The sequence below is a fragment of the Chrysemys picta genome, chromosome 1, assembly GCF_011386835.1.
Source record: "Chrysemys picta bellii isolate R12L10 chromosome 1, ASM1138683v2, whole genome shotgun sequence".
Taxonomy (NCBI): domain Eukaryota; kingdom Metazoa; phylum Chordata; order Testudines; family Emydidae; genus Chrysemys; species Chrysemys picta.
Genome location: NC_088791.1, coordinates 56562992 through 56587361, shown reverse-complemented (window position 1 = coordinate 56587361; position 24370 = coordinate 56562992). Strand labels below are relative to the sequence as shown.

Genomic DNA, 24370 nt, shown 5'->3' with positions numbered 1-24370 from the left:
ACTTTTTCTTCTTTGACACACCTTTCCCAACTGGAAGCACCATGCAGAAGTAACAATTGCTGGTATGATCTGTTGTCTCTCTCCAAATCATTGGCATAAGGCATAGGTTTCCTTTTCCTGTTCAACCACTGGCGAAGATTTGTTGCACAAGTGTTGCAGCATGTGTGTGGGGCCCACCTCTTGTCCTGATCTCCAATTTTGCAGCCAAAATAAAGGTGATAGGCTTTCTTAACCATAGTGGTTATACTGCGCTTTTGTGATGCAAAGGTCACTTCACCACAAACATAGCAGAAGTTATCTGCACTGTTCACACAAGTACGAGGCATCTCTGCTCACTTTGGCTAAACAGAAATGTGTCCCTTTGCAAAATCAAACACTGACAAATAAGAGAGCACGACACTGTATGATTGCTAGAGCTGATATAGGGCAATTTGTTCAGCAGAGTGATGTAAGCTTCGTTATGATTGCATCATCCATGACTTCTAGGAATAACATGATGCAATTCATATCATGTATGACGCAATACCAGCTTCAGATTGCATCATTCATTGTTTTGCCTAAAAAGCAAGTACTGTCCAAACCCAGTCATAGATTTATTCATAGATCCAGTCAAAGATGTATTTTAGTCATTTCTGGTTTAAATTGAGATCCCTTCCCTTTATAACTCACTTATCCTCCGCCATTCCCAAGTCAAGGGTCGTATATACTGACTCAATAGCATATCTTGAAAACTAGAGCCAATCAACAATTTTAAGCATCATTTTCGTTCTCAGTGACCCAGAATTAGTAAAGTTTGACTACATTTATTCAGAAGCATTTTGGCTGTAGAGCAGTGTTATAGAACATACATCCAGTTTGAGGTTTTTGCCCTGCTTTTTGATGATCTGTCCTGAGGTTGGCACTCATGGTCGTGAGCCACTCCAGACAGTGTGATATTTGGTGTAGTCTTGGCAGGATCTACAGGCCACAGATCAATTGGATTAATAGATCATAATCCAGCATAGATTTTTAGAGTTCCATTGAATCTCTCCACCAGACCATTTGTCTCTGGGTGACGGGACAGCTTTTAGTTGTTTCAGCCCACACAACTTCCATAACTCACTGAAAAACTGAGACATGAAATTTGACTTCCTGTAAGATAAAATCTCTTTAGGGAAACCCTCTCTGCTAAAATTAGTGAAAAGGACTTTTGCCATAGAATCAGTCTCTGTTCATTAGAGCAACTGCTTCAGGATATTGAATGGCAAAATCCACTACCACCAGGATATATTTCTTCCCCCTTTGGGTAGAACAATGGCATAGGGCCCATAATGTCCACTGCTATCCTGTATCACAGGCAAAGGATTTAGGAGAACTTTCTGTGGCCCTGCAGGTCTTTTCCTTTTGGCATAATTCACAAGACCTGCAATAATTTTTCACATCATTCTATATCCTTTGCCAATAGAAATTTTTCTTTAATCTCTCATAGGTTCTCTGTGCCCCCAAGTGACTAGCAAAAGGACAATCATATGCTAGCAACAATGATTCCTCACAATGCTGGGCAGTCACAAACAACTGCTTTTGGGGTTTTCCATGGCTCTTGGTCCCAAAGGGACCAGTCACTTACCCTAGGTCATTTCTACTCGGATCTCCTGTGGCCAATCCTGTAATAAATTAACTAAAGATTTATTAACTAAGAAAAGAAATAAGAGTTATTTACTAGGTTAAAATAGAAAACATGCACACATGAGTTAGTCTCAGATTTAAGAAGGCAATATACACTTCTATAATAAACTGCTCTTTAGGGCTGATCCATGCCAAGCAGCATGGGGATCTCTTACTTATGTTTAGGAATCTCTGCCCCTCAAGAGTCCAGAGAGCATAAAGAGATGGAGTTTCTCTTTGTCAGTGATTTTTATCCCATTCAACTCAGAATCCAAGCTGATGGGATGAGTTCATGCGTAGGTCTCGCCTTCCTGGAGGGAGTTGGGAATGCAATCAACAAGATTTCTGTCCTTGGATGCTACACAATGCCTCATTTGCCTTCAGTGGGACATCTTGTGTGCAGGACGAGCATTTTAATTAATGCTTCTTTTCCTCTGCCATACAGGAGTTGGCTTCAGCCCCTCCCACACCTGGAAACAGACTAATTTCTTCTGCTGCAGTGGAACTGGAGGGTCCTTCCCCTCCCCACTTAGCAGTTTCTGGATCTTTACCATTTCTTACTGGGATCCCAGCACAATACTTGTTTTTACTACAGGTTAAAACATTAACAGGCTTAGTCATATGCAAAATATCATTGCCTACCAGCATTTCCACAGGTATACTGTTTAGCACCCCCACTTTCAGGTCACGCTCTAAACCTTCTGAATTTCAAATGAACCTTAGCCAAAGGCCTAAGAATTTTGTGTTTCCCCACTGCCAGAAGCTCTACTTTTGGTGTATACCTTCTTCCTTATGTGCATGTACTTTTATAAAATAAAATAACCAACAAGTTACAGTTATAGTTATAAGAAGGGTAGAAGAGGAAAGATGCTGTATAGGGTGTCTCAATTGAAGGGTCTTCAGGGGACTTTTTTTTTTTTTTGCTTACTTTTGTGCATGTGATAGCATTCTGTGTACCATCAATGTCACGGATTCCCCTATATGCTCAGTCACTTTCCTCTGTTTGTGTGGTTCTTTCATTCAGCAAAAGGACAGAAAACCATTATAAGAAAATGTATTAAAACCTTATTTTAAATAATTTTTGAAATAGCTTAGTTTTCAAGAAAAGTATCGCTTTAATGTACCGTAAAATTGAAATGTTAAGAGAAAATGGTTATATCTGCAAAAAACAAAGGGCAACAGCTCAATACAGAAATGTGACATGCTGATAAAACCCTGTAGTTAAGATTGCCCTGCTCTCCAAATCTGAGCTGACCTTGGAGCAGAAAATTCCAAACTTAAGCCCCAGTCTGGAAGTCAGTGGGACTCTGAGTGGACTCAAGGGTCTGCATGTGTGGAAGTACTCGCAAGATTGGGGCTATAGAGACTGAGGGTGGAGGGTGATGGTATAGATTTGTGTATAATACACAATTTTAAAAAAACCCAGAAACTTCAATGACAGTATAATAGAGCATATAGTACATGTAATTAATTTTGAGTACTTCATACAAATTTTACTGCACATATAAAATCACTGGTGTAAAATATAATTTTCAGAGGAAAATACATTGACTGCCTCTGTCTTCTTTTCAGATGGGCACCTTTAAAGTACATGATGGTGAATATTTTTTAGAACCTTTGATGAAGGCAGATGGAGATGAACACGAAGATGATCATAACAAACCACATCTTATATACAGACATGAAGATTTAAAAAATGTCATTTATCAGAACTCCCAGAAACCTTGTGAAGTTTCAGGTATAGTTATACTTTAAATTCTGATGTCGATGTCTATGTCTGTTCACTATGGTTTTTAGTGTTTTAACAAATTGTATGTTTAAAAAATGTTTTTCCTTAGTAGAATTAATGACTATCACTGTCATTGAGACCTTAGAATGTATTTTATTTATTCGTTTCACAAAGACCTAACAAACATTGGTGAAAAACGAATGTCCCACTTTAAATGTAAGAATAAATTAGCTTGCAAAAATATGCATCAGTCCTTCAAACACTTATGCACATGTTTTATTTTTCACAATGATTGTTCCATAGATTAAATTTTTGCAGCATCAGGGACATATTTTCAGCTTTTGTGTAGATTCACAAAATAAATGAAATTTAGTGCAAATAATCTAAAAAGTATACATTAAATCTTCCTGTCTTATAATATACTGTATTATCTAATATTTACTATTAGTGTAGGTACTATTGTTGTTCTCATTATATACATTTTTAAAATATTTTATATTCGTATTACATTAATATATTAAGATTGAGAAACAGAAAAAGGGTTACCTGAGGAGCATAGAATTAGGATATGTCACAACACATTGGCAGTAATTTTCAAAGCTTCACAGTTTAGGAGATGATTCACTTGAATATGAAAGGAAAAAAAGCACTACTAATAGCATAAGGACAAATAATGGATGTAGCACAGTGCTTTAAAACAGTTATATTTTCATACAGTCAAAAGACTAGAAGGGACCTTGAGAGGTCTTCTAGTCCAGTTCCATGCACTCAAGGCAGGACTAAGTATTATCGACACCATCCTGACAGGTGTTTGTCTAACCTGATCTTAAAAATCCCCAATGATGGAGAGTCCACAATCTCCCTAGGCAGTTTATTCCAGGACTTAACCTCCCTGACAATTAGGAAGTTTTTCATAATGTCCAACCTAGACCACCCTTGCTGCAATTTCAGCCCATTGCTTCTTATCCTATCCTCAGAGATTAAAGACAATTTCTTTCCCTCTTCCTTGCAACAATCTTTTATGTACTTGAAAACTGCTATCATGTCCCTCCCCAGTCTTCTTTTCTCCAGACTAAACAAACCCATTTTTTCAATCTTCTGTCATAGATCATGTTTTCTAGACCTTTAATTATTTTTGTTGCTCTTCTGTGGACTTGCTCCAGTTTGCCCACATATTCCCTGAAATGTGGAGCCCAGAACTGGACACAATCACTCCAGTTGAGGCCTAATCAGCATGGAGTGGAGTAGAGCAGAGGAATTACTTCTTGTGTCTTGCTTACAACATCCCTGCTAATACAGCCCAGAATATTTGATTATTTTTTTTGCAACAGTGTTACACTGTTGACTCATATTTTGCTTGTGATCCACTATGAACCCTCTGCATTTCTGCAGTACGCCTTCCTAGGCAGTCATTTCCCATTTTGTATGTGTGCCACTGATTGTTCTTTCCTAAGTGGAATACTTTGCCTTTGTACTTATTGAATTTCATCCTGTTTGCTTCAGACCATTTCTCCAGTTTGTCCAGATCATTTTGAATTTCAATCCTATCCTCCAAAGCACTTGCAACCACTCCCAGCTTGGTATCGTCCACAAACTTTATAAGTGTACTCTCTATGCTATAATCTAAATCATTGATAAGGATATTAAGCAGAACCGGACCAGAACTGATCCCTGTGGGACCCCACTTGATATGCCTTTCCAGCTTGACTGTGAACCACTGATAACTACTCTCCAGGAATGCTTTTCCAACCAGTTATGCACCCACCTTAAAGTAGCCCCACCTAGGTTGTATTTCCCTAGTTTGTTTATGAGAAGGTCATGCAAAACAGTATCAAAAGCCTTACTAAAGTCAAGATATACCACATCTACTGCTTCCCCTCTACCCTGCCAAAGAAAGCTATCAGGTTGGTTTGACACTATTTGTTCTTGACAAATCCATGCTGACTGTTACTTATCACTAAGGCCCTACCAAAATCATGGTCCATTTCGGTCAGTTTCACAGTCATCAGATTTTAAAAATCATTAATTTCATGATTTCAGATATTTAAATCTGAAATTTCACGGTGTTGTAATTCTAGGGATCCTGACCCAAAAAGGAGTTGTGGGGGTGGGGGGTCACAAGGTTACTGTAGGGTGGGTTGTGGTACTTCTACCCTTACTTCTGCACTGCTGCTGCCAGCGGTGCTGCCTTCAGAGCTGGGTAGCTGGAGAGCAATGACTGCTGTCTGGGAACCCATTTCTGAAGGCAGAGCCACCGCCAGCAACAGTGCAGAAGTGAGGGTGGCATGGTATGGTATTGCCACCCTTACTTCTGTGCTGCTGCTGGTGGGGCGCTGCCTTCAGAGCTGGGCACCTGGCCAACCGCCACCACTCTCCAGCCATCCAGCTCTGAGGGCAGCACAGAAGTAAGGGTGGCAATACTGCAACCCCCCTTAAATAACCTTGCAACCCCCCTGTAACTCCCTTTTGGGTCAGGACCCCCAATTTGAGAAATGCTGGTCTCCTCTGTGAAATCTGGTCAGATTTCACAGTCCGTGACGCATTTTTCATGTTTTCATGGCCGTGAATTTAGTAGGGCCCTACTTATAACCTTATCTCTTCTAGGTGTCTGCAAATTGATTGCTTAAGTATTTGCTCCATTATCTTTTTGGGTACTGAAGTTAAGCTGACTGGTCTGTAATTCCCTGAGTTGTGCTTTTAGAATCATAGAGTCATAGACTTTAAGGTCAGAAGGGACCATTATGATTGTCTAGTTTGACCTCCTGCACAACACAGGCCGCAGAATCTCACTCACCCACTCCCACAACAAACCCCTAACCTATGTCTGAGCTATTGAAGTCCTCAAATCATGGTTTAAAGACTTCAAGGTGCAGAGAATCCTCCAGCAAGTGACCCGTGCCCAACCCCCCCAGGGCCTCTGCCAATCTGCCTTAGAGGAAAATTCCTTCACAACCCCAAGTACACCCTTACTCCAATATAATGCTGTCCTCGGGAGCCAAAAAATCTTACCGCGTTATAGGTGAAACCGCTATATATCGAACTTGCTTTGATCCGCCGGAGCGCGCAGCCCCGCCCCCCTGGAGCGCTGCTTTACCGCGTTATAGCCGAATTCGTGTTATATCGGGTCGCGTTATATCGAAGTAGAGGTGTATGGCAATCAGCTAAACCCTAAGCATGTGGGCAAGACTCACCAGCCAGACACCCAGGAAAGAATTCTCTGTAGTAACTCAGATCCCACCCCATCTAACATCTAACAGGCCACTGGGCATATTTACCGCTAATAGGCAAAGATCAATTAATTGCCAAAATTAGGCTATCCCATAATAGTGTAGTGTAGTGTAAATTTTTCAACAGTTGTGTGCATAGACCTGCATGCATCTTAATGATTTACTAAAGACTGCAACATGATGTAACAGGGAAAAAGACATCTGCAGCTACCCTCACAGTTCAACATCTAGACCAAGGAGTGGGCTTAGAAATAATTTATTTGAGATTCTAGGTGTCCATCAACTATTGTTCCAAACAGTAGGATATCAATTTACTATTATAAGAGTGCCATTTTAGAAGTATTCCTCATTGTGTCTAAGTGTTTTAAACCTATTGACATAATAGATGCCTTTCTTAGGCTTTTAATATGAGCATAAGGGTTTTGTTTATGTGACTTCAAAGAAAACACAAATGTGTGCAGCTTCATAGTAGAAAACTGGAGAAAGTAGTTTATGATGTTTTGTTTGACCTGGCATTGAGAAGCATCCTGTTTAATGAATTCTTTAGCTTTGATGAGATTGAAACTAATGTGTGCTCATTCTGAATGTACATGCATTTCATGAATGTTTATTCAAAACTGAAAATGCACTATTACCGTCTTTTTCTCAGGAGGATAGTGGTCAAAAGAAAGTCAGACTGTACCCTTTCCTCTTAAGGAATATATGATTAAATATTTGAAAATATCAATTCCCTGAATATGTTTAGTGGTGTAGTTTTAGTAGTTTGTGCTTGTGATTTTAATCTTGGAAAACACTTATAACATACTAGTAGCTGAAAGCCCATGCTGTCACATGGGTTTAATTAGTTAGGGTTACCATATGTCCGGATTTTCCCGGACATGTCCGACTTTTTGGTCGTCAAATCCCCGTCTGGGGGGAAATTCCAAAAAGCCGGACATGTCCGGGAAAATAGGGAGGGGTCGTGGGGCTTGGATCCGCGCTGGGGCCGGAGCCAGAGCCGCTAGGGCTGGCGGTGCTCGGCTGCCGGCCGGCGCCGCTCGGCCGGGGCCGGTGCTGGGGCCGGTGCCGGACGGGCTGGTGCCCTGGGGCCCGATCCGAGCTGGAGTCGCCGGGGCCGGAGCCGCTCGGCCGGTGCCCCGGGGCTGGAGCTGCTTGGCTGGGGCCGGAGCCACTCGGCCGGGGCCAGCGCGCTTGGCTGGAACCAGGGCCGGTGCCCGGGGCCTGAGCTGAGCCGGGCTGGAGCTCCCGGAGCCGCTCGGCCGGGGCCAGTGCCCGTGTCCCGTGGTCTGATTTGAGCTGGAGCCGCCGGGCCGGGGTGGGCTGGGGCCGGTGCGCTCTGCCGGAACCGGGGCCAGCGCCCCAGGGCCCGAGCTGAGCGGAGCGGAGCCGGAGCCGCCGGGGCCAGAGCTGAGCTGGAACCGCCGGGGCCGGGGCGGGCCAGGGCTGGCACGCTCTGGCGGAACCGGGGCCGGCGCCCCAGGGCCCGAGCCGAGTCGGGCCAGAGCCGTCGGGGCCAGAGCCACTCGGCCGGGGCCGGTGCCCCGGGGCCCGAGCTGAGCTGGAACCGCCGGGGCGGGACGGGGCTGGCGCGCTCAGTTGGAACTGGGGCTGGCGCCCCAGGGCCCGAGCCGAGCCGGGCCCGAGCCGCTCGGACAGGGGGCCGGACTGGGCCGCGCCTCCTTGCGCCCCCCCCACCCCAGCTTACCTGTTTCAGGCTTCCCGCGAACATTTGATTCGTGGAAAGCAGGGGAGGGGGAGGATCAGGGGGCGGAGAGTTCAGGGGAGGGGGCGGAGTTGGGGCGGGGACTTTGTGAAAGGGACGGAGTTGGGGTGGGGCTAGGGCAGGGAAGGGAAGGGGGCGGAGTTGGGGCGGGGCCCCTTGGAGTGTCCTCTTTTTGTTATTTTAAAAAATGGTAACCCTAAATTAGTAAGAGCAGGTGTTTGTAAAAAAACAATAACCCTAAAATGGCTCAAAACTTAAAAATTGGATGGTAACAGACCACAGATTTTGCTGTTGTGTGGGTGGTTGTGTTGATTTATGTTTGGGGTGGTAGTGTGGGGAGACTTGTGCTGGTGATGAATAGGACGTGTGCTGCAGTGAGGAGCTATGTGTGGGGTTATTGTGTGTGCTGGTTGTGTTGTGTGTGGGTTGTGTTGTTCTGGGAAAGTTGTGGATTTGTGTGAGTGGCAAATGAGAGGTGTGTGCTGCAGTGAGAAGCTATGTGTGTTTGGGGTTATTGTGTGTAGTGGTTGGGTGATTGTGTTGATTTAAGTTTAGGGGGTTGTTCTGGAAGGGATGTGTGGATTTGTGTGGGTGGCAGCTGGGCGCATAGGTGTGGCAGTTGAGCCAAGTAATCCACCATCTATGCAGTTTCCCTCATACAGTCAATGAAATTGTAAATAGATTAGCTGTGGAGGAAAGGTGATGATTAGTTGAGTTACCTCTAATCTCACAGTGATCCAGGACTCTTGGCATGGAATAGATATATGCCTTATAATTGTACACCTCACCGGTATAATTCATAAAGTCAAAATGGCTGAGAACTTAAAAATTGTATGGTAACAGACTGCAAAACTGAGTAATGATTCAAGTTGGTTATACTCTGAACAAAAAGAGCTCTTTCATACTTGTAGCTGCTTCCATCACCTCACACTGACTCAGAAGACATTTTAGGCTTCAGAGTGACACAGTGACATTCCTAGAATCTTGTTAGGTGGATTTTAAACTTGGAAGCAGTAAGTATAAGGTAAAAACTCTGTTTATTCATAGATTTTAAGGGCAGAAATGGACCATTATGATCATACAATCTAATCTCGTGCATTACACATGCCATAGAAATTATATTTCTGTATATGTATTTTGTTTAAGGTTACTTCAAAAATATGGTGATATTAATTGATTGGTATTGTCTGTCAGGTAGTTTGTACATTATTTGAAATATCAATCCTCAGATTATTCCTTGTATAAAAACAAAAAGCAAGCGTTTCAGTCAAAATCATGTAAATATTACATTGCCAGTTATAATTGTTGAGTGCTGATCTGAAATTGTCTTTTATTTCTATTCAATGTCTGCTCTTGCACTAGGTTTGCATAAGGCCCCATTCTTGGTTAGTTTTAGGTACTACTGCAATAAACAAAATTAATAACAATTGCACTTTAAAAAAAACCTATACATTATCCTTTATCCAAATCATGGTCATTGCCATTTCACTGGTCTGTCAGATTTTGCAGTTTTGCTAATCAATTCCACTTTTAACCAAACAGTTGCTCTACAACCCTTAACATGAAAACATGTTTCTATTTATATTTGTATTGCTTTATGCCTTTTTATGATGCTGCAACACTTTGTAAGCCTGGTAGACTTGAAACTGCAGAAACATGCAGGAGTTAGTTATCTATAGTTCTGTTAAGAAAACTGCATAACAATGAAGAACTATTCCAATATTATAAAAAAGAATCCATCTACAATCATGTGAAATAAATCATTGTTTGATCAGATTTGTACAACATCTCATTAAAGAAAATTCTCAAAAAGAAAACTCATTTCATTCTTTGCCCTTTCTATCATATCCACAAAATGAAAGATTCTGGGAAACTAGCTTTGTAAAGGTAATTGTGAGAGTGCACTGGGAATCAACAGCTGAGCCAGCACTCTAGTCACTTAAACACCAATTAAGTCGTCCCCCCCCTTCCCCCGATGGACCTGATGGGGGCCTAATTAGTGGGTTAGAATGGGCTGGGAGAGGATTAACGAGCAAATTGGCCCATTAACACAGGAGGAATAAGAAGGCACAGGAAGGAAGTGCAGGGGAGAGAGAGGGAGGCTAGCAGGGTCAGAACCAGGAACATTCTATGGGTAGAGAGCTCTTCTATCTCGTCAGCAGAGAAAAGAGGCGAAACTGTTAATAATTTATGGTGTATGGATCAGTAAGGTGGTGGAAAGAGCCAATGTAAATAAACTGAAGTGGGGTGTTTAATGGCTGAAGCTCTCTGACTGTGTAGACAGAGCAGAATATAGGAGCAGACTAGTTCCCTGTCACACTAATTATTTCACCTAAATCAGAGATTCTACAGGGCCTTGTCTGCACACCTACTTGGACAAGTATAACAAAGTGAGTTTTGAAACTATTTAGTTAAATTAGTATACATTTGTGCATAACCAAATTAAGCTACTTTTAAACCAACCTAAGAATATCTATTCACAAACTTGCACCCAGCTTACTAAATCAGTTCAGAAGTACCCTTTTAGTTAAAGTGCCAGAAGTTTGTGTAGAGAGCAAGGGTCAAATCTCCTTTTGTTAATTCAATATTGTCACAGTTCAGGGTAACTGTTCCTGTATTCCTCCTCTATGGTCCACCAAGGGCACCCACTGAGGCTTCTGGCTCACCAGCTGCTATCTCTTGGGTGGAGACATGTCTCTCTCCCCGTCCTGACTGGGTTTTTTTTCCAGGCTGTACTAGGGTTACCATATTTCAACAATCAAAAAAGAGGATGGGAGGAGCCCTGCCCCTGCCCCTTCCACTCCCTCTCACTTCCTGTCCCCCTCAGAACCTCCAACCCCTCCCCCACTCCTTGTCCCCTGACTGCTCCCTCCTGGGACCCCTGCCCCTAACTGCCCTCCAGGATTCCATCCCCTACCTAAGCCTCCCTGCTCCTTGTCCCCTGACTGCCCCCTCCTGAGACCTTCCCCCCATCCTAACTGGCCCCCTAGGACCCTATCCCCTACCTGTCCCCTAACTGCCCCAACCCTTATCCACACCCCCACCCCCAGACAGACACCAGGGATTCCCATGCCCCATCCAACCACTCCCCACCTCCTGACAGCCCCCCCCCCCCCCCGAACTCCCAACCCATCTAAACTCCTCTGCTCCCTGTCCCCTGACTGCCCCCTCCTGGGACCCCTGCTCCTAACTGCCCTCCAGAACCCCACCCCCTATTTATGTACAGGCGTGACTACCTGCCCTTTCCTGGTTACTATACGCGGCCAGTCCGCATCCACATCCAGTAGTTAAAAAAAAAAAATAAACTAATAATTTAAATTGGAATTTCATCCATTAATAAGTATTTATTATATAGTTAAAACCATTCTATTGAAGGACAGATATTAAATAACACTAAATATGTTAATGTTCAAAACAATATTAAAAATTTGAAAATTTAGAGCATGGAAACCAAAATAGCTAAAATTTAGTTTTGGCAAGATACACGGAATGGAAACTCCGGGATCTTTACCTGTCACTGAATATAGCCATCATACCAATAGTGGAATATAAAACAAGTCTACATATACTCTCCTTAAAATTTTTACTTCTGTCCATTCCCAATAATTGTAACAAATCATTATTCCCTTCACTCCACTTGCCACGCGCCCCAAGCACAAAACCAAAGAAGTGGATATTTTTACCTCCCGTTAAGTTTTTAATTTCTTCCTCTAACTCAAGATAATAAGCCACCTTCTCACTGTGGGCTTGTTCCAAACTTCCGGCATTATCCTCCCATCGCACTGTAACATCAACCACCACTGCTGTATCTCCTTTTATAAATATAATATCCGGCTTTCTTAACTCACCCTTACTATTTCTCAAATGGGGCTCTATTATTGCCTTCCACCCTAATTTACCAACCTTATCTACAACTGCAGACACTACTCTATTATGCCTTTTTATCCTAGCATTCTTAGTCTTATAACATTGTCCTGAGATATGGGGAACAGTCTCCCGCACTTTACCGCACCATCTACAAAGAGCATTCACACCTCCTCTTCCTCTTGTCTCCCTAGTAGGATAAATATTTGCCCTAAGCTGCAATGCTGCGATATACGCTGACGATTTAACTTTACTAGAGTTTCTAAAAATCGAATTACTAATTAAATCATTTTTAAAATATTTTATCCCTACTCCCTGACATCTCAGTTCCGACCATCTTAAAAATTCCTCTTCCCTCCATTTCTTGGGATGAGATGTTACTGCACTAAATAACAATATTTTATCCACAAGATTTTCTCCTGCATATAGATAAGATAGGTCCATCCAATCATCTCTGGAGACAATATGTCTCCTCCATTTACGAATTAACATATTTGGGATTTGCACACTAAACTTAGTGAGAGCTAAACCACCATCCCTACCTCTAGAATAAAATATCCCATCTGTGGTACACTGAGGTAAATGTAAAGTCTCTTTAACTATTTTTCTAACTAACACATCAAGATCATCTAAAAGATTAAAAGGGGGTTCTATTAAAAGAAGATTATAAAATAGCTTCGGTAAGATGTATGTCTGTAAAATTAATATTTTTTGGTCCGGTTTTAATGGGGCCTTAATTAAATTCTCACTCCAATCTTTCAATTTTTCTTTAAGTACCGGTCCCCCTACACCTATCCAGGGATCTATTCTAGCTCCTAAATATTTTTCAAAATCCCCTGGTTGAACATATTCAATCTCCTCTGACCCTATCTGCCAATTATCCTTAGGATTAACTACATAGGTTTTATGTTTAGTTAAAATATGAAAGCCTTTCGTTTTCTTCACATTAACAGAGAGATTAGTATTTTTACAAAACTCCTCAAAGATACCCAAATTTTTGATCATTCCTTTATATGAGCTACTTAAAATTGCCACATCATCGGCAAAAGCCAATGACGTGACACTATTACCCTTAACATAAAAACCACTTCCTTCTACTTCTAATCTAGTTAAAAGGGGATCCATAGCAATATTAAACAAAATTGGGGACAACGGGTCACCCTGCTTGACCCCCCTCCTAATTAAAATAGACTCAGTAGCTTCATCACCCACCCATACCCTAGTTGTGCAATTATCATAAAGGTCCCTAATAATATCTATAAAATGTTCATCTATACCAAATCTTCTCAACCCGGCTATTATATGTCCGTGTCCCACAGAATCAAATGCTTTAGCCAGATCTACAAACACTATTGCAATTTCATTCCCATTTCGTTTAGCCCCTTTAATCAAATTATCTAATATAGCAATATTTTCCTCACACCCAGGGGGGGATATAAACCCTTTTTGTCTACTACATATCTTAACTGTTTCCACCAGTCTTTTTGCTAATATTTTGGTATAGATTCTAATCCAAACTGACCCAATTGTCAATGGTCTCCAAGATGTTAATTTCTTCATTTCCTCCTCATCTTGTGTCTTTGGTATTAAAATCGTTCTATTTTTCTTAAATTCATCTGGTACCTGTCTATTTAGAAACCATATATTAAAAATTTTTGTAAGTATTAAGGAGTCTAAATTAAAAATATCCCACAAATTGCTCACTTTTACTTTATCTGGGCCAGGAGCACTATCTTTTCTTATTTCTCTTAAAGCTATTCTAATCTCATCCACAGAGATCGGACTCATTAATATATCATTATCCGCATTCTCTGTGGATGATGGCCACCCTATCATATTACCATGTCCAATTGTTCCCAAAATATTTACATAGTATTCCTCAATTTCTTTCATAGGGATAGCACACTTAGCCTTATCTGGCTCTCCCATTATAATGCGAGTCAATCTTCTTCTATCCTTATCAAATAATTGTTGATAGAATTTATACTTAGCTTTCTTTGTAGCATATCTCCTACTTGCATTAAATTGCTTCCTTCTCCCCTCCTTTCTCATCTTCCCTTTTCCTTTATTCCTCAACTCTGTTTGACTTTCATTTCTAGGGTCCTTTCCCTCTACTAATGAATAACATAATTTTTCCAACATTGCCCATCCGAGAGCTTTTGTTAAATCCTCCTTTAATAATCCTTCAATTTCCCCTAAACTATTTATTATTTCTCTTCCCTCCCTACTTTGTTTTCCCCGTTTACATATTTTCTCCACTAAATCCACTTCTGGATGTTCTTTTAGTGGGAAAATCCTCTCTCTTGGGGGCGGAATTTCTAATATATTTACTCTAATGTCCTCTACCTCAGTCACTTCCTCCCTATCTCCTGTTACCACTAACTTCTTCTTTGCTAATTCTCGTCTTTTATCTGATATTTGTTTATTCGTTTTGGTCCTCATCTCGCTCTCAATACATTTATTTATATTCCTTTTCCCAATATATTTCCTTTCCAACTGTATAAGCTGCGCAACCTCATCTTTGGTCCATATACGAGATCTAATCGATCCCTCTTTGATCTTACTTTTAGCAGCCATATCTTCTTTTCTTTGCTCATTCCTCACAGCAGGGTGTCTATGTCTACAGTGTTGGCTCAATCCAGATCTAGTATGAAAACCAAGCCCACAGACCGAGCACGTATGGCTCTTCATTGGGGTATCCGCCTTCTTGGGTATGCACTTGGGGTAGTGGCAAGCTATATTACGATATTGAGAAGATTTTCCACATTTACTACATACAACTCATATGGCTTTACTTTTATGAACCACATTAATGTGTTTGGCCCATTTACCAAATGTTGGTAATATCTGGGGACATATTGGACAATTAAAACTATCAACGGGATACTCTAAATAAAAAACCCCATCCTTCCACGAACTACTTTCTAATATATTTATATTACTACCAGTACTGTTAAGATCCTTATTACGATCCCTATTAAAATCAGTACTTGGTCTAAAACTATTTAATAAACTAGACCCATTAACTAAATGATCATCAAATGTACTTAAATACTTAAAATCTGGATTAAAACTGTCCATAGTTAAATCATTAAAAGTGTCCCTTGTAAAAACCATCGGTAAGATAGATAAAATCTCCTCACCACGATCATCACAAACATTCTCCTCTACCTCCTCTCCATGCTCCACTGGGAGGACTTGATTCTCACTCTCATTCTCATGAGACTTCATTATAGTCCACACCATTTTATCCATTGGTCCAGCGACCCTGATCACACCCCTAATATATTTAACACTGTCAGCCGGGGCATCAAAGCCAACAGCGGGGGCGTTATTAACCCGGTCCAGCGCCAATCCGGTATAAAAATATAAATTACTTTTTTCCATAGCTAAAAGATTTACCCTTCTCAGGGGGAAACTAACCCTTTCCAGGGGGAAACTAACCCATACCTGGGGGAAACTTACCCTTTCCAGGGGGAAACTAACCCGTGCCTGGGGGAGGCTACCCTTACCAGGGGGAATCTAACCCTTACCAGGGGGAGTCAACCCGTACCTGGGGGAGGCTACCCTTACCAGGGGGGCATCCATGTGGCACCATATGGGGCTGCCCAACCCCGTCCCACACCCCACTGAATGTGGGATGTGGGTTCGTCCTCCGCAATCCGCCTGGCTATCCAAGCCAGTTACCGACTCTCACCACGAGGAGGTAGCGGTTGGACTTGCAATCCAGAGGCTTTCCTCAAAGAGGGGTCCCAAACAGCATAATGTCGAGCTCTAACGGGCGTGTGAGAAAAGGCTCAGATCTTGGTAGGGGTTGCCCCTATTGACCGGGCTCACGCCCACCCCCACCTCACCGATAACCCATTCTCTCACTACCCTCAGGCAATGTTTCCGTCCAAGCCCGACAGCTGAGAGGGTCCAGAGACGCATGGAGAGCCATTAAGAGAGCCTCCCTATTCCTTGTCCCTAACTGCCCCCTCCTGAGACCCCCCCACCCTAACTGCCCCCCTAGGGCCCTACCCCCTACCTGTACCCTGACTGCCCAAAACCTTACACCCCCAACCCCCAGATGGCCTCCCCCCTCGAACTCCCGCCCCATCCAACCCTGCTCCCTGTCTCTTAACTGCCCCCTCCAGAACCTCCCTGCCCCTTCTCCGACCCCCTGGCCCCCTTACCGTGCCGCTCAGAACAGAGTGCTGCAGAGCGGTGCGCTGGGCAGCAGGGGAGGGGGAGCAGGAGCAGGGGGAGGAGCTCCAGACTGCCGGAGGCGCGATGCGAACGGCCGGCCGGCGATCTGCGAATGCAGGGAGGGGGAGGGAGAGAGAGGAGGGGAGTGATCTCAAGTTGCAGGGAAGTGGAGGGGGAAGCGGAGGAGGGACTCTAGAGCCCCGTGCGAGTGGCACGATCCGGCCCTGTCAGCCGCGCGCGCTCTGCATGGGGGGGAAATCCGGACATTTACAAATTCCCTCCGGACGCTATTTTTAACTCAAAAAAGCCGGACATGTCCGGCAGAATCCGGACGAATGGTAACCCTAGGCTGTACTATTCCCTGCCTACAGTGTGAATTCTCCAGCAGGTCAGACTACTTAAGCAGGCCTGTTTTGCTTTTCTCCTCAGAGGCTATAAACAGAGTAATTGCCCACAGTTTTAAGTTACCATGCAGTTTTTTTCTAAGCAAGAGCATTTATTCTTAAGGTAGAAGTATTACAGAGAAAATGTATTAAAAACCATAAAAGAACCCCCATCTCCATAAGGGCTTTGGTTGGTGTCAGTCCTTCCAACCTCATCTAAGGATTGGTGCTCTCCCAGTGAACAGAAGGTTCTGTTTGCTGGATCAGAAAAAAATCCCTGAGTCAGTTTAAACTCAGGCTATTTATCCAAAAGTTCTTTCTTTGTCTGTTGGCCTCTTGAAAATCCAATCTGAACTAGTACAGGCAAGCCTCCTCAGGAGGTGGTACCGCTCTGTAGATATTACAGTCTGAGTGAAGTTGCCTAATCACCCCCCACTGTTCTTAGCTCCTGGAGGACTGTGGTTACCTTCTCCCACGGAATTACATTTAATTCCTGGCCCCCAATGATACATAAACTTAATACAGTAAGTTCTCCAAAAGATATTGCAGGAAATTGCCATATCTGTCACAAATATATCCACTATTTTTCTTGAATTGTAACTCAGTAGCATTGTATGACATAGCACTACTGAACAATTCCTTGAAATGCACCCCCCCCCATGAAAACTATGAGAACTTTGAAATCATAAAGAGCAATATTTTGTTAGTGAATGGATATGAATTAGTATGAGCATAAATGAGATCAAAATCTGATCCCCTTTGTTTTCATTACATTTTTTTCATGAACATTTATAAATGTGCAGCTGTGAATAAATATCCCACATCATAACTGTATGTCTCCAGTTTAAAATAAAAAAGTTTTTCATAAGAATGGCCATTTTGAGCCATATTCTGTTACCCTTACTCTCACTGAGTACTTACACCATGCATATTTGCACTGATATCAAAGGTACTCCTCATGGAATATGGTACTACTCATTGTGAGTAAGAGTAGGAGAATGTGACCCTTTATGATTGGATCTTCACAGAATAATTAGCATTTCAGTTTTTTAAGTATCAGATAACAAATCAGCTCTACTGAAAACCTTTGCTGTATTTGCTGTACTTGTTCAGACAGAGTTGTGCTGAAAAATAAAGGATCAGATTCATTTACTCATGAAAAGTAGCAGAACCATTTACAAGTTGATTCACAGCTTTTGTATTCCGTAGAAGATGCATTTAGAAAATTGCTGTTGGGTGCCTCTCTTCATTTTCATTGATTTTATATCAGTATACATCCATTGACTTCAATTGAGTTAATCCACTGTTAGCATCTGACAGGCAAATCAGACTTTGGATATTTATTTTGGTTGGCTTGCTTTAGACACCCAGAGTGGAATTCACAAGGGGAACCTAGGACCTGATCTATTCTACACTGGGGGGGGGGAGGGGGAGGAGGAGGAGGAGAAGCGATCTAAGATATGCAACTTCAGCTACGAGAATAGCGTAGCTGAAGTCGGCACATCTTAGATCGACTTAGAATCACTTACTTCACGTCCTCGTGGCGCGGGATCGATGGCCGCTGCTCCCCTGTTGACTCCGCTTTTGCCTCTCACTGTGGTGGAGTTCTGGAGTCGACGGCAGAGAGATCGGGGATCTATTTATCGTGTCTAGATGAGATAAATCGATCCCCGATAGATCGATCACTACCCGCCGATCCGGCGGGTAGTGTAGATGTACCCTAGGAGTCTCGCTGTCACTTTAGCACCTACGTCCGACATTTAGGCCCTACTGGCATTTACAAAACCCCTGTTCAGGTGCCTCCTAATTATACAGGGGCCTGAAGTCCCTAGATACGTAAGTTTCTGCTGCTGAGCTTGTGCAAAGCCACCTCAATCCTGACAGCGCACAGCAGCTCAGCGCCTCACTCACTGATCATTCTGAGTAGGATTCACAACGTAGGTGTTTTCCACCTATGTTGTATTTAGGGCCTGATCTGGTAGATGTTCTCAAAGCACATCTAAACCAACATAAAACAGCTGGGGGACAGAGAGGAGGAAGAGGAGTAGTAGCTCCTCCCTTACAACTCAGCAATTAGGGCACTCACCCAGCCTGTGGAAGACCAAGTTCAATTCCTGCCTCTGCCTAATGTGAGTTGGGATTGTGAACTTGCATCCCCCACTTCCCAGGAGAATACCCTAACTACCAGGCTATGGGGATATTCTGTAGCAGGGCTTCCTGTCTCTTCTGTTGGAACTGTTCCACTATGTATAAATAATTAAATATAGATTGGGCTAGAGCAGGAGCAAGAATGACACCAGCTAGATTTAGGTGCTGAAGTCCCTTTGGAGGCAAGGCTTAGGCCAAGTTTCTCTCTTCAGTATTTTCTACTGGCTAGCTCAGGCGGCTCCTTGGTCAGTGTGCTGGCTTTTGTGAATCCCATTCTCTGGGGCCTAACTCTCCCCATATATTGTATAGGGAGTCGGGTGTCTTAGGGTATGTCTGAACTTCAAGCTGGGGATGTAATCCCCAGTTTGAGGAGATATACCTGCCCTAGCATGGATCAAACTAGTGTGCTAAAAATAGTGGGTAGACCTGGCGGCACAAGTGATGGAAGGGCTAAGTCCCTGCGCATGTACCCATCGGAGACTCTAGAGACATAGTCCGGGTGGCATACCCCTCCTAGAGCTTGTGCCGCTAAGGCTGTGTTCTATCAGGGCTAGCCCGGGTATGTCTCCTCAAATTGGGACTAGGGGTTTTGGGTGCACAAAGAATTCAGGCCCTTAATTAATTAAATACAAAAAATTATGTTTACATGACAGTAAGGACATAAAAGTGTAAACAAAACAAAATCCCTGTAATGACCTGAGTTAAGTCTTCAGTGTCAGCCTTGTTTATACACTTCCTGGCTTTTGTTGGTTTGTGTTATTTATTTGATTGTACAGAATAGTTTCTTCTGAGTTGTTTGAATATTTGGTAAACATTGATTGTAAATGTTTTAAATGTGTATGTTATTTGTTCAGTACATGATAAATGCCCTTTCTGTCATGAAAATACATTGCTCATTTTGACATTTAATAAAGCTTATGAAATATATGTGAAAAGCAGCACTTATGCATGCATAAAACCTTTCTATGCTTAACGTTTCAATTACTGTAGTGATAACTTTTTGTTTTGTGCTATAGTATCAAAATCATTCTGATCATATTGTGGGCTAAAGAACATTGGGGGGTGGGGGAGATTGGTGCCACAGGCACGTCGGAAGGAATTCTGGCTGTGGTTAGCTATGTGCTGCAGTGGCACTACAGTTTTGTGACCCTTTGAAAGTACATATCATGAGTTCCTCCTCCCTGTGCTAGCTTAGTTTAGTTGGCTGAGGGGGGCAGAAAGGGAAGCGCAATGGCCCCAACTTCACTCTGTCTTTCCTACTTCCCTAGATGAGACTAGTGGCATTAGCTTGGAGCAGGCCTTGTGGTCGAGGAGCACAATCCGGGAAGGCTCCACAACCTGGCCCTTGATTGTGTATTCCTTTGTCCTCTCTTTCTTCCTCTTCTGTGTGTCAAATTCTTGCTTCTTTGACTCCTTCACATACATTTAATGCAATTAATCTGTGTCCTTGCAGAACCCCTTTGAACATGTGCAGCCAGAGTCTGGGCAGAGACAGCACTTGGGTAGCAGTTCTGAGATCTTTCTTTTATGTGGTATTTGTCTGTTTGTTGTAAGCCTTGATGGTGAGTGTAGCTATTACAATGAGTTGTTGTCTTGTCTACAACTGCATTGTATCAGATTTTCCCCCTTAAACTGGTGGACATCACACTGCTCTTGTCCTTCCAGCTTGTCAGTTTGAATTTTAAAATGATTTGCATTCTAAAAGGTATATAATATGTCTCTTTCCCCTGTTTGGGACAAGAATGATGTTTTTGCTCTGTGTTTGTACAGCACCTAGCACAATAGGGTCCTGGTCCACATTGACTAGGGCACTTAGGCACTAGGGTAGTATCAATGTCATTTCTTACAATGACACCAAATATGGGACAGCTGTATAATAGTGTACTGTAAATATCCAGTTTGACATTCCTGTTTCAGGCTTCCCTATCTAATGTTTTATGCTTACAGTGATTCATTTTGGAAGCAGATTGTAAATATTACAGCTTTCTCACTTTATTTTGTGCAATCTTTCTCCTTACTCTCTTTAAGTTTAGAAACTGCATGCTATAGTAAGTGTTTTTTTTTTATCTTACAGAAAAAGAGATGAAGAAAATCACGTTACCATTTCCAGACTACGGCAGTTTAAATGAAGACCTAAATATTTTACAAAAGGCCACAGTTTTAGAGTATGCTTTTAAAAATCTATCAATAGAGGTTGATAGAAGCAATCCACATTCCCGGAAAAAACGTTTTCTTTCTTATCCAAGATATGTAGAGGTGATGGTTACAGCTGATACCAAAATGGTTCGTCACCATGGACGGAGCTTGCAGCACTATATATTAACACTTATGTCAATAGTAAGTAAACCTAAATGATGTTGCCAATAGTAAGTGAATTTATTACTGTACTGGTATTTTCCCTGTAAAATTATATACCCTTTAAATTTACTGGAGCATCTGTATCAAGGCAGATGGAATTCTGTACTGAAACAGGAACTCCTGTAAATATAGAAGATTGGGGCCAGAACCTTAGCTGGTAGCTCTGTTGACTTCGGTGCAGTAAGGTGCTACTTACCATAAGTGAATGTGGTAAAATCTAGCCGTTGATTTGATAAAACATTAAAAGAATTAGTAATACATAATAATTCACTGTAATATTAAAGTAAAATGAATACATTTACACAGCGGTGCAGTTTTTGTAGCTGTTGTAAGAACATGTAGCTGTTATGAAATAAAATGCTCAGGTTATTTTATATTTGTGCTACAAGCATTTTCAAAATAATAATCAGATTCTCAGTTGGCTTCAGCTAATGGAGCTACTTCGATTGTAATCTGTTTGGGTCAGGGACTGTGATTTTCGTTCTGTGTTTGTACAGTGCTTAGCACAATAGGGTCCTGGTTCATGTTGACTAAGGTTCTGAGGCACTATGGTAATAAACAACAGTAATAATAATAATAATAATAATTAATAATAGTAATACATAATTAACACCAGCTGAGGATCTGGAGGGAAGAGAAGACCCAAATGCTAGAGCGGCTTAGGGATAGTGTCTCTGTATGTGCTCGTCATCACAAAAGGGATGAGGAGGCGGTGGAGGCTTGGTTCTGGTCCTCCTCCTCCTCTCCTGCACACTGACCCTCTGGTTAGCTGCAGACAGAAGCACATGCTGCTACTTTTGAAGGAATAGTGCAGTGGTTGCACACCATAGAACTGAGATCTGAGAGACATTGAATTCCTCCTACAGCCTACTCTAGTATGTCCCTTAATGAAAGAATTTGGTCCTTAGCATACTCAGCCCATTTGCACTGAAGGAAAACCAGCTGATGCTGAGCATTCAGATTGGATAAAAAGAGATCTGTGAGTGACATCAGGGTGTCAAGTATCAGGGGGTAGCCGTGTTAGTCTGTATCTACAAAAACAACAAGGAGTCTGGTGGCACCTTAAAGACTAACAGATTTATTTGGGCATAAGCTTTCGTGAGTAAAAACCTCACTTCTTCGGATGCATAGAGTGAAAGTTACAGATGCAGGCATTATATACTGACACAGGGAGAGCAGGGAGTTACTTCACAAGTGGAGAACCAGTGTTGACAGGGCCAATTCAATCAGGGTGGATGTAGTCCACTCCCAATAATAGATGAGGAGGTGTCAATTCCAGGAGAGGAAAAGCTGCTTCTGTAGTGAGCCTAGGCAAATGTTCAAAAATTAAATGCTGTACCCAGATCCTCAGCTGGTGTAAATTGGCAAAGCTCCATTCCAGTCCCAAGAAGGAAGCAAGTAAAACCACAGGCTTTCTTCAGTCGGTGTCCCTCTGCACAGTACATTGTCAGCCTCCGAGCTGCCAAGACAGAGAGGTTCCACTGACAATGACCCTCCACCTCTTCTTTTGTGGCTGCATAGTCTGCATCCTCTACTGGGAAGCAGGTTTTACACTGGTGTCAAGAGCCTGACAACCTCTGAAGGTTCACTTCCTTTCACCCCCCTTCATCAACTAATTCTTACTTTTTGGAAGCCTAGACTCAGATGACATTGGGCCACTGGGTCCTGGAAATTTTCAACAAAGGCTGTTTTATCCAGCTCATTTAAGGAAAGAAGGGATTCAGTTCTGTCTATACCTAGATGACTAGTTCATCTGAGGAAGATCACCCCAATAGGTGACCAAATAACATTAAAGCTACTCATCACTCTGAGCCTCAAAGTCAATATTGAAAAATCCACATTTTCTCTGACTCAAAACATAGAGTTCATAGGAGCTGTGTTAGATTCCAGGTCAGTGAGAGCCGGTCTTCCTTAAGATGGAACCTCCTCAACAAACTTCAAACTCAGCCAAGGACATCAGTGAAAATATGCCTCAGGCGCATGGACATATGGCCTCATGCACCTATGTGATACAGTTTGCCAGACTTCACCTGTGCACCAGACAAGGGTGGTTGAAATCAATGTATCTACACAGCAGTCATCACATGGTCATGGATACAGTCCAACACCACAACTACGCTATATGTCAACGGACAGGGAGGAAGCAGGTCATCTCCACTCTGTCAGAAAGCCATTTGGCTCTAGATTTGTTCATTCATTACTGGATCATGCCACTGGCCTTGCATCTTCCATGTGTACAGGACTCACTAGCAGCTCACCACAACAGACAATTCAGACAACCATGAATGGTTGCTCAAGGATCCAGTGCTGAAGAGCATCCTTTGCAAATGGAGATAGCCATCCATGGAATTATTTCTCACAGACCAGAACAATTATGCCAAGTTTGCTGATCTAGATGGGGCTCCAGTTCAGGCTCCCTGCAGTTGTCTTTTTCATCACCTCGATATTGGGACTGAGGTCTAGTGATACCAAGAATCTGAGTCAAGAGGCAGAGATGATGATCATGCTGGTCCTGGTCTGGGCCCCAGACAGTTCTGGTATTCAGATCTAGTGAACCTCTTAATGCAGCCTCTGATCACTTTACCTCCTCTACCTGATACAATCTCACAGAACAATGGTGAGATCCTACATGTTGACCCAGCATTGTTACATCTGACAACTTGGCTGCTGACTGGATGATATCCACCAAAAGAAGCTGTTCAGCTGAAATTCAGAACAGTCTGTTCCAAAGCGGGAAATCCTCAGCTAGACTGATAGAAACCTCTCTCACTTAGCTTTATATATTTGGACATCTCGGCACCAGCTGTCTCCCTTGACAACCCCTATTTCATTGATATTGGGCTATTTACTAGTCCTGCAACAATTTGGGCTTTCTATTAGTTCCATAAGAGAACTAGCAGCAATAGTTGCACATTACCCTCTTATCCAGGAGCACACTGTATTTTCTCACTTTACAGTGACTGGATTTCTTAAGGGCCTCAGTTATATTTTTTCTGCAGTTCAGTAGCTCCCTCCCTCTTGGGACCTCTATGATATGAACAGGATTGATGGGTCTCCCCTTTGAACCCTTAATAACATCTTCCCTTTACTACCTATCAATGAAGGC

General features: G+C 42.6%; 1 protein-coding gene across 5 annotated transcripts in view; it reads left to right on the top strand.

Annotated features, from left to right (window-relative positions):
- The window catches only part of ADAMTS20 (ADAM metallopeptidase with thrombospondin type 1 motif 20), a 185196-nt gene that overhangs the window by 28319 nt on the left and 132507 nt on the right, over positions 1 to 24370 (top strand). For all 5 annotated transcript variants that reach the window (XR_010590518.1, XM_065557469.1, XM_065557482.1 and 2 more), the window contains 2 exons: positions 3217 to 3382; positions 20981 to 21243. Coding sequence is in view for 4 of the 5 variants with exons in the window: in XM_065557469.1 (XP_065413541.1) it covers positions 3217 to 3382; positions 20981 to 21243 (429 nt within the window). In the remaining variant the exon portion in view is untranslated. The remainder of the gene's footprint in view (positions 1 to 3216; positions 3383 to 20980; positions 21244 to 24370) is intronic.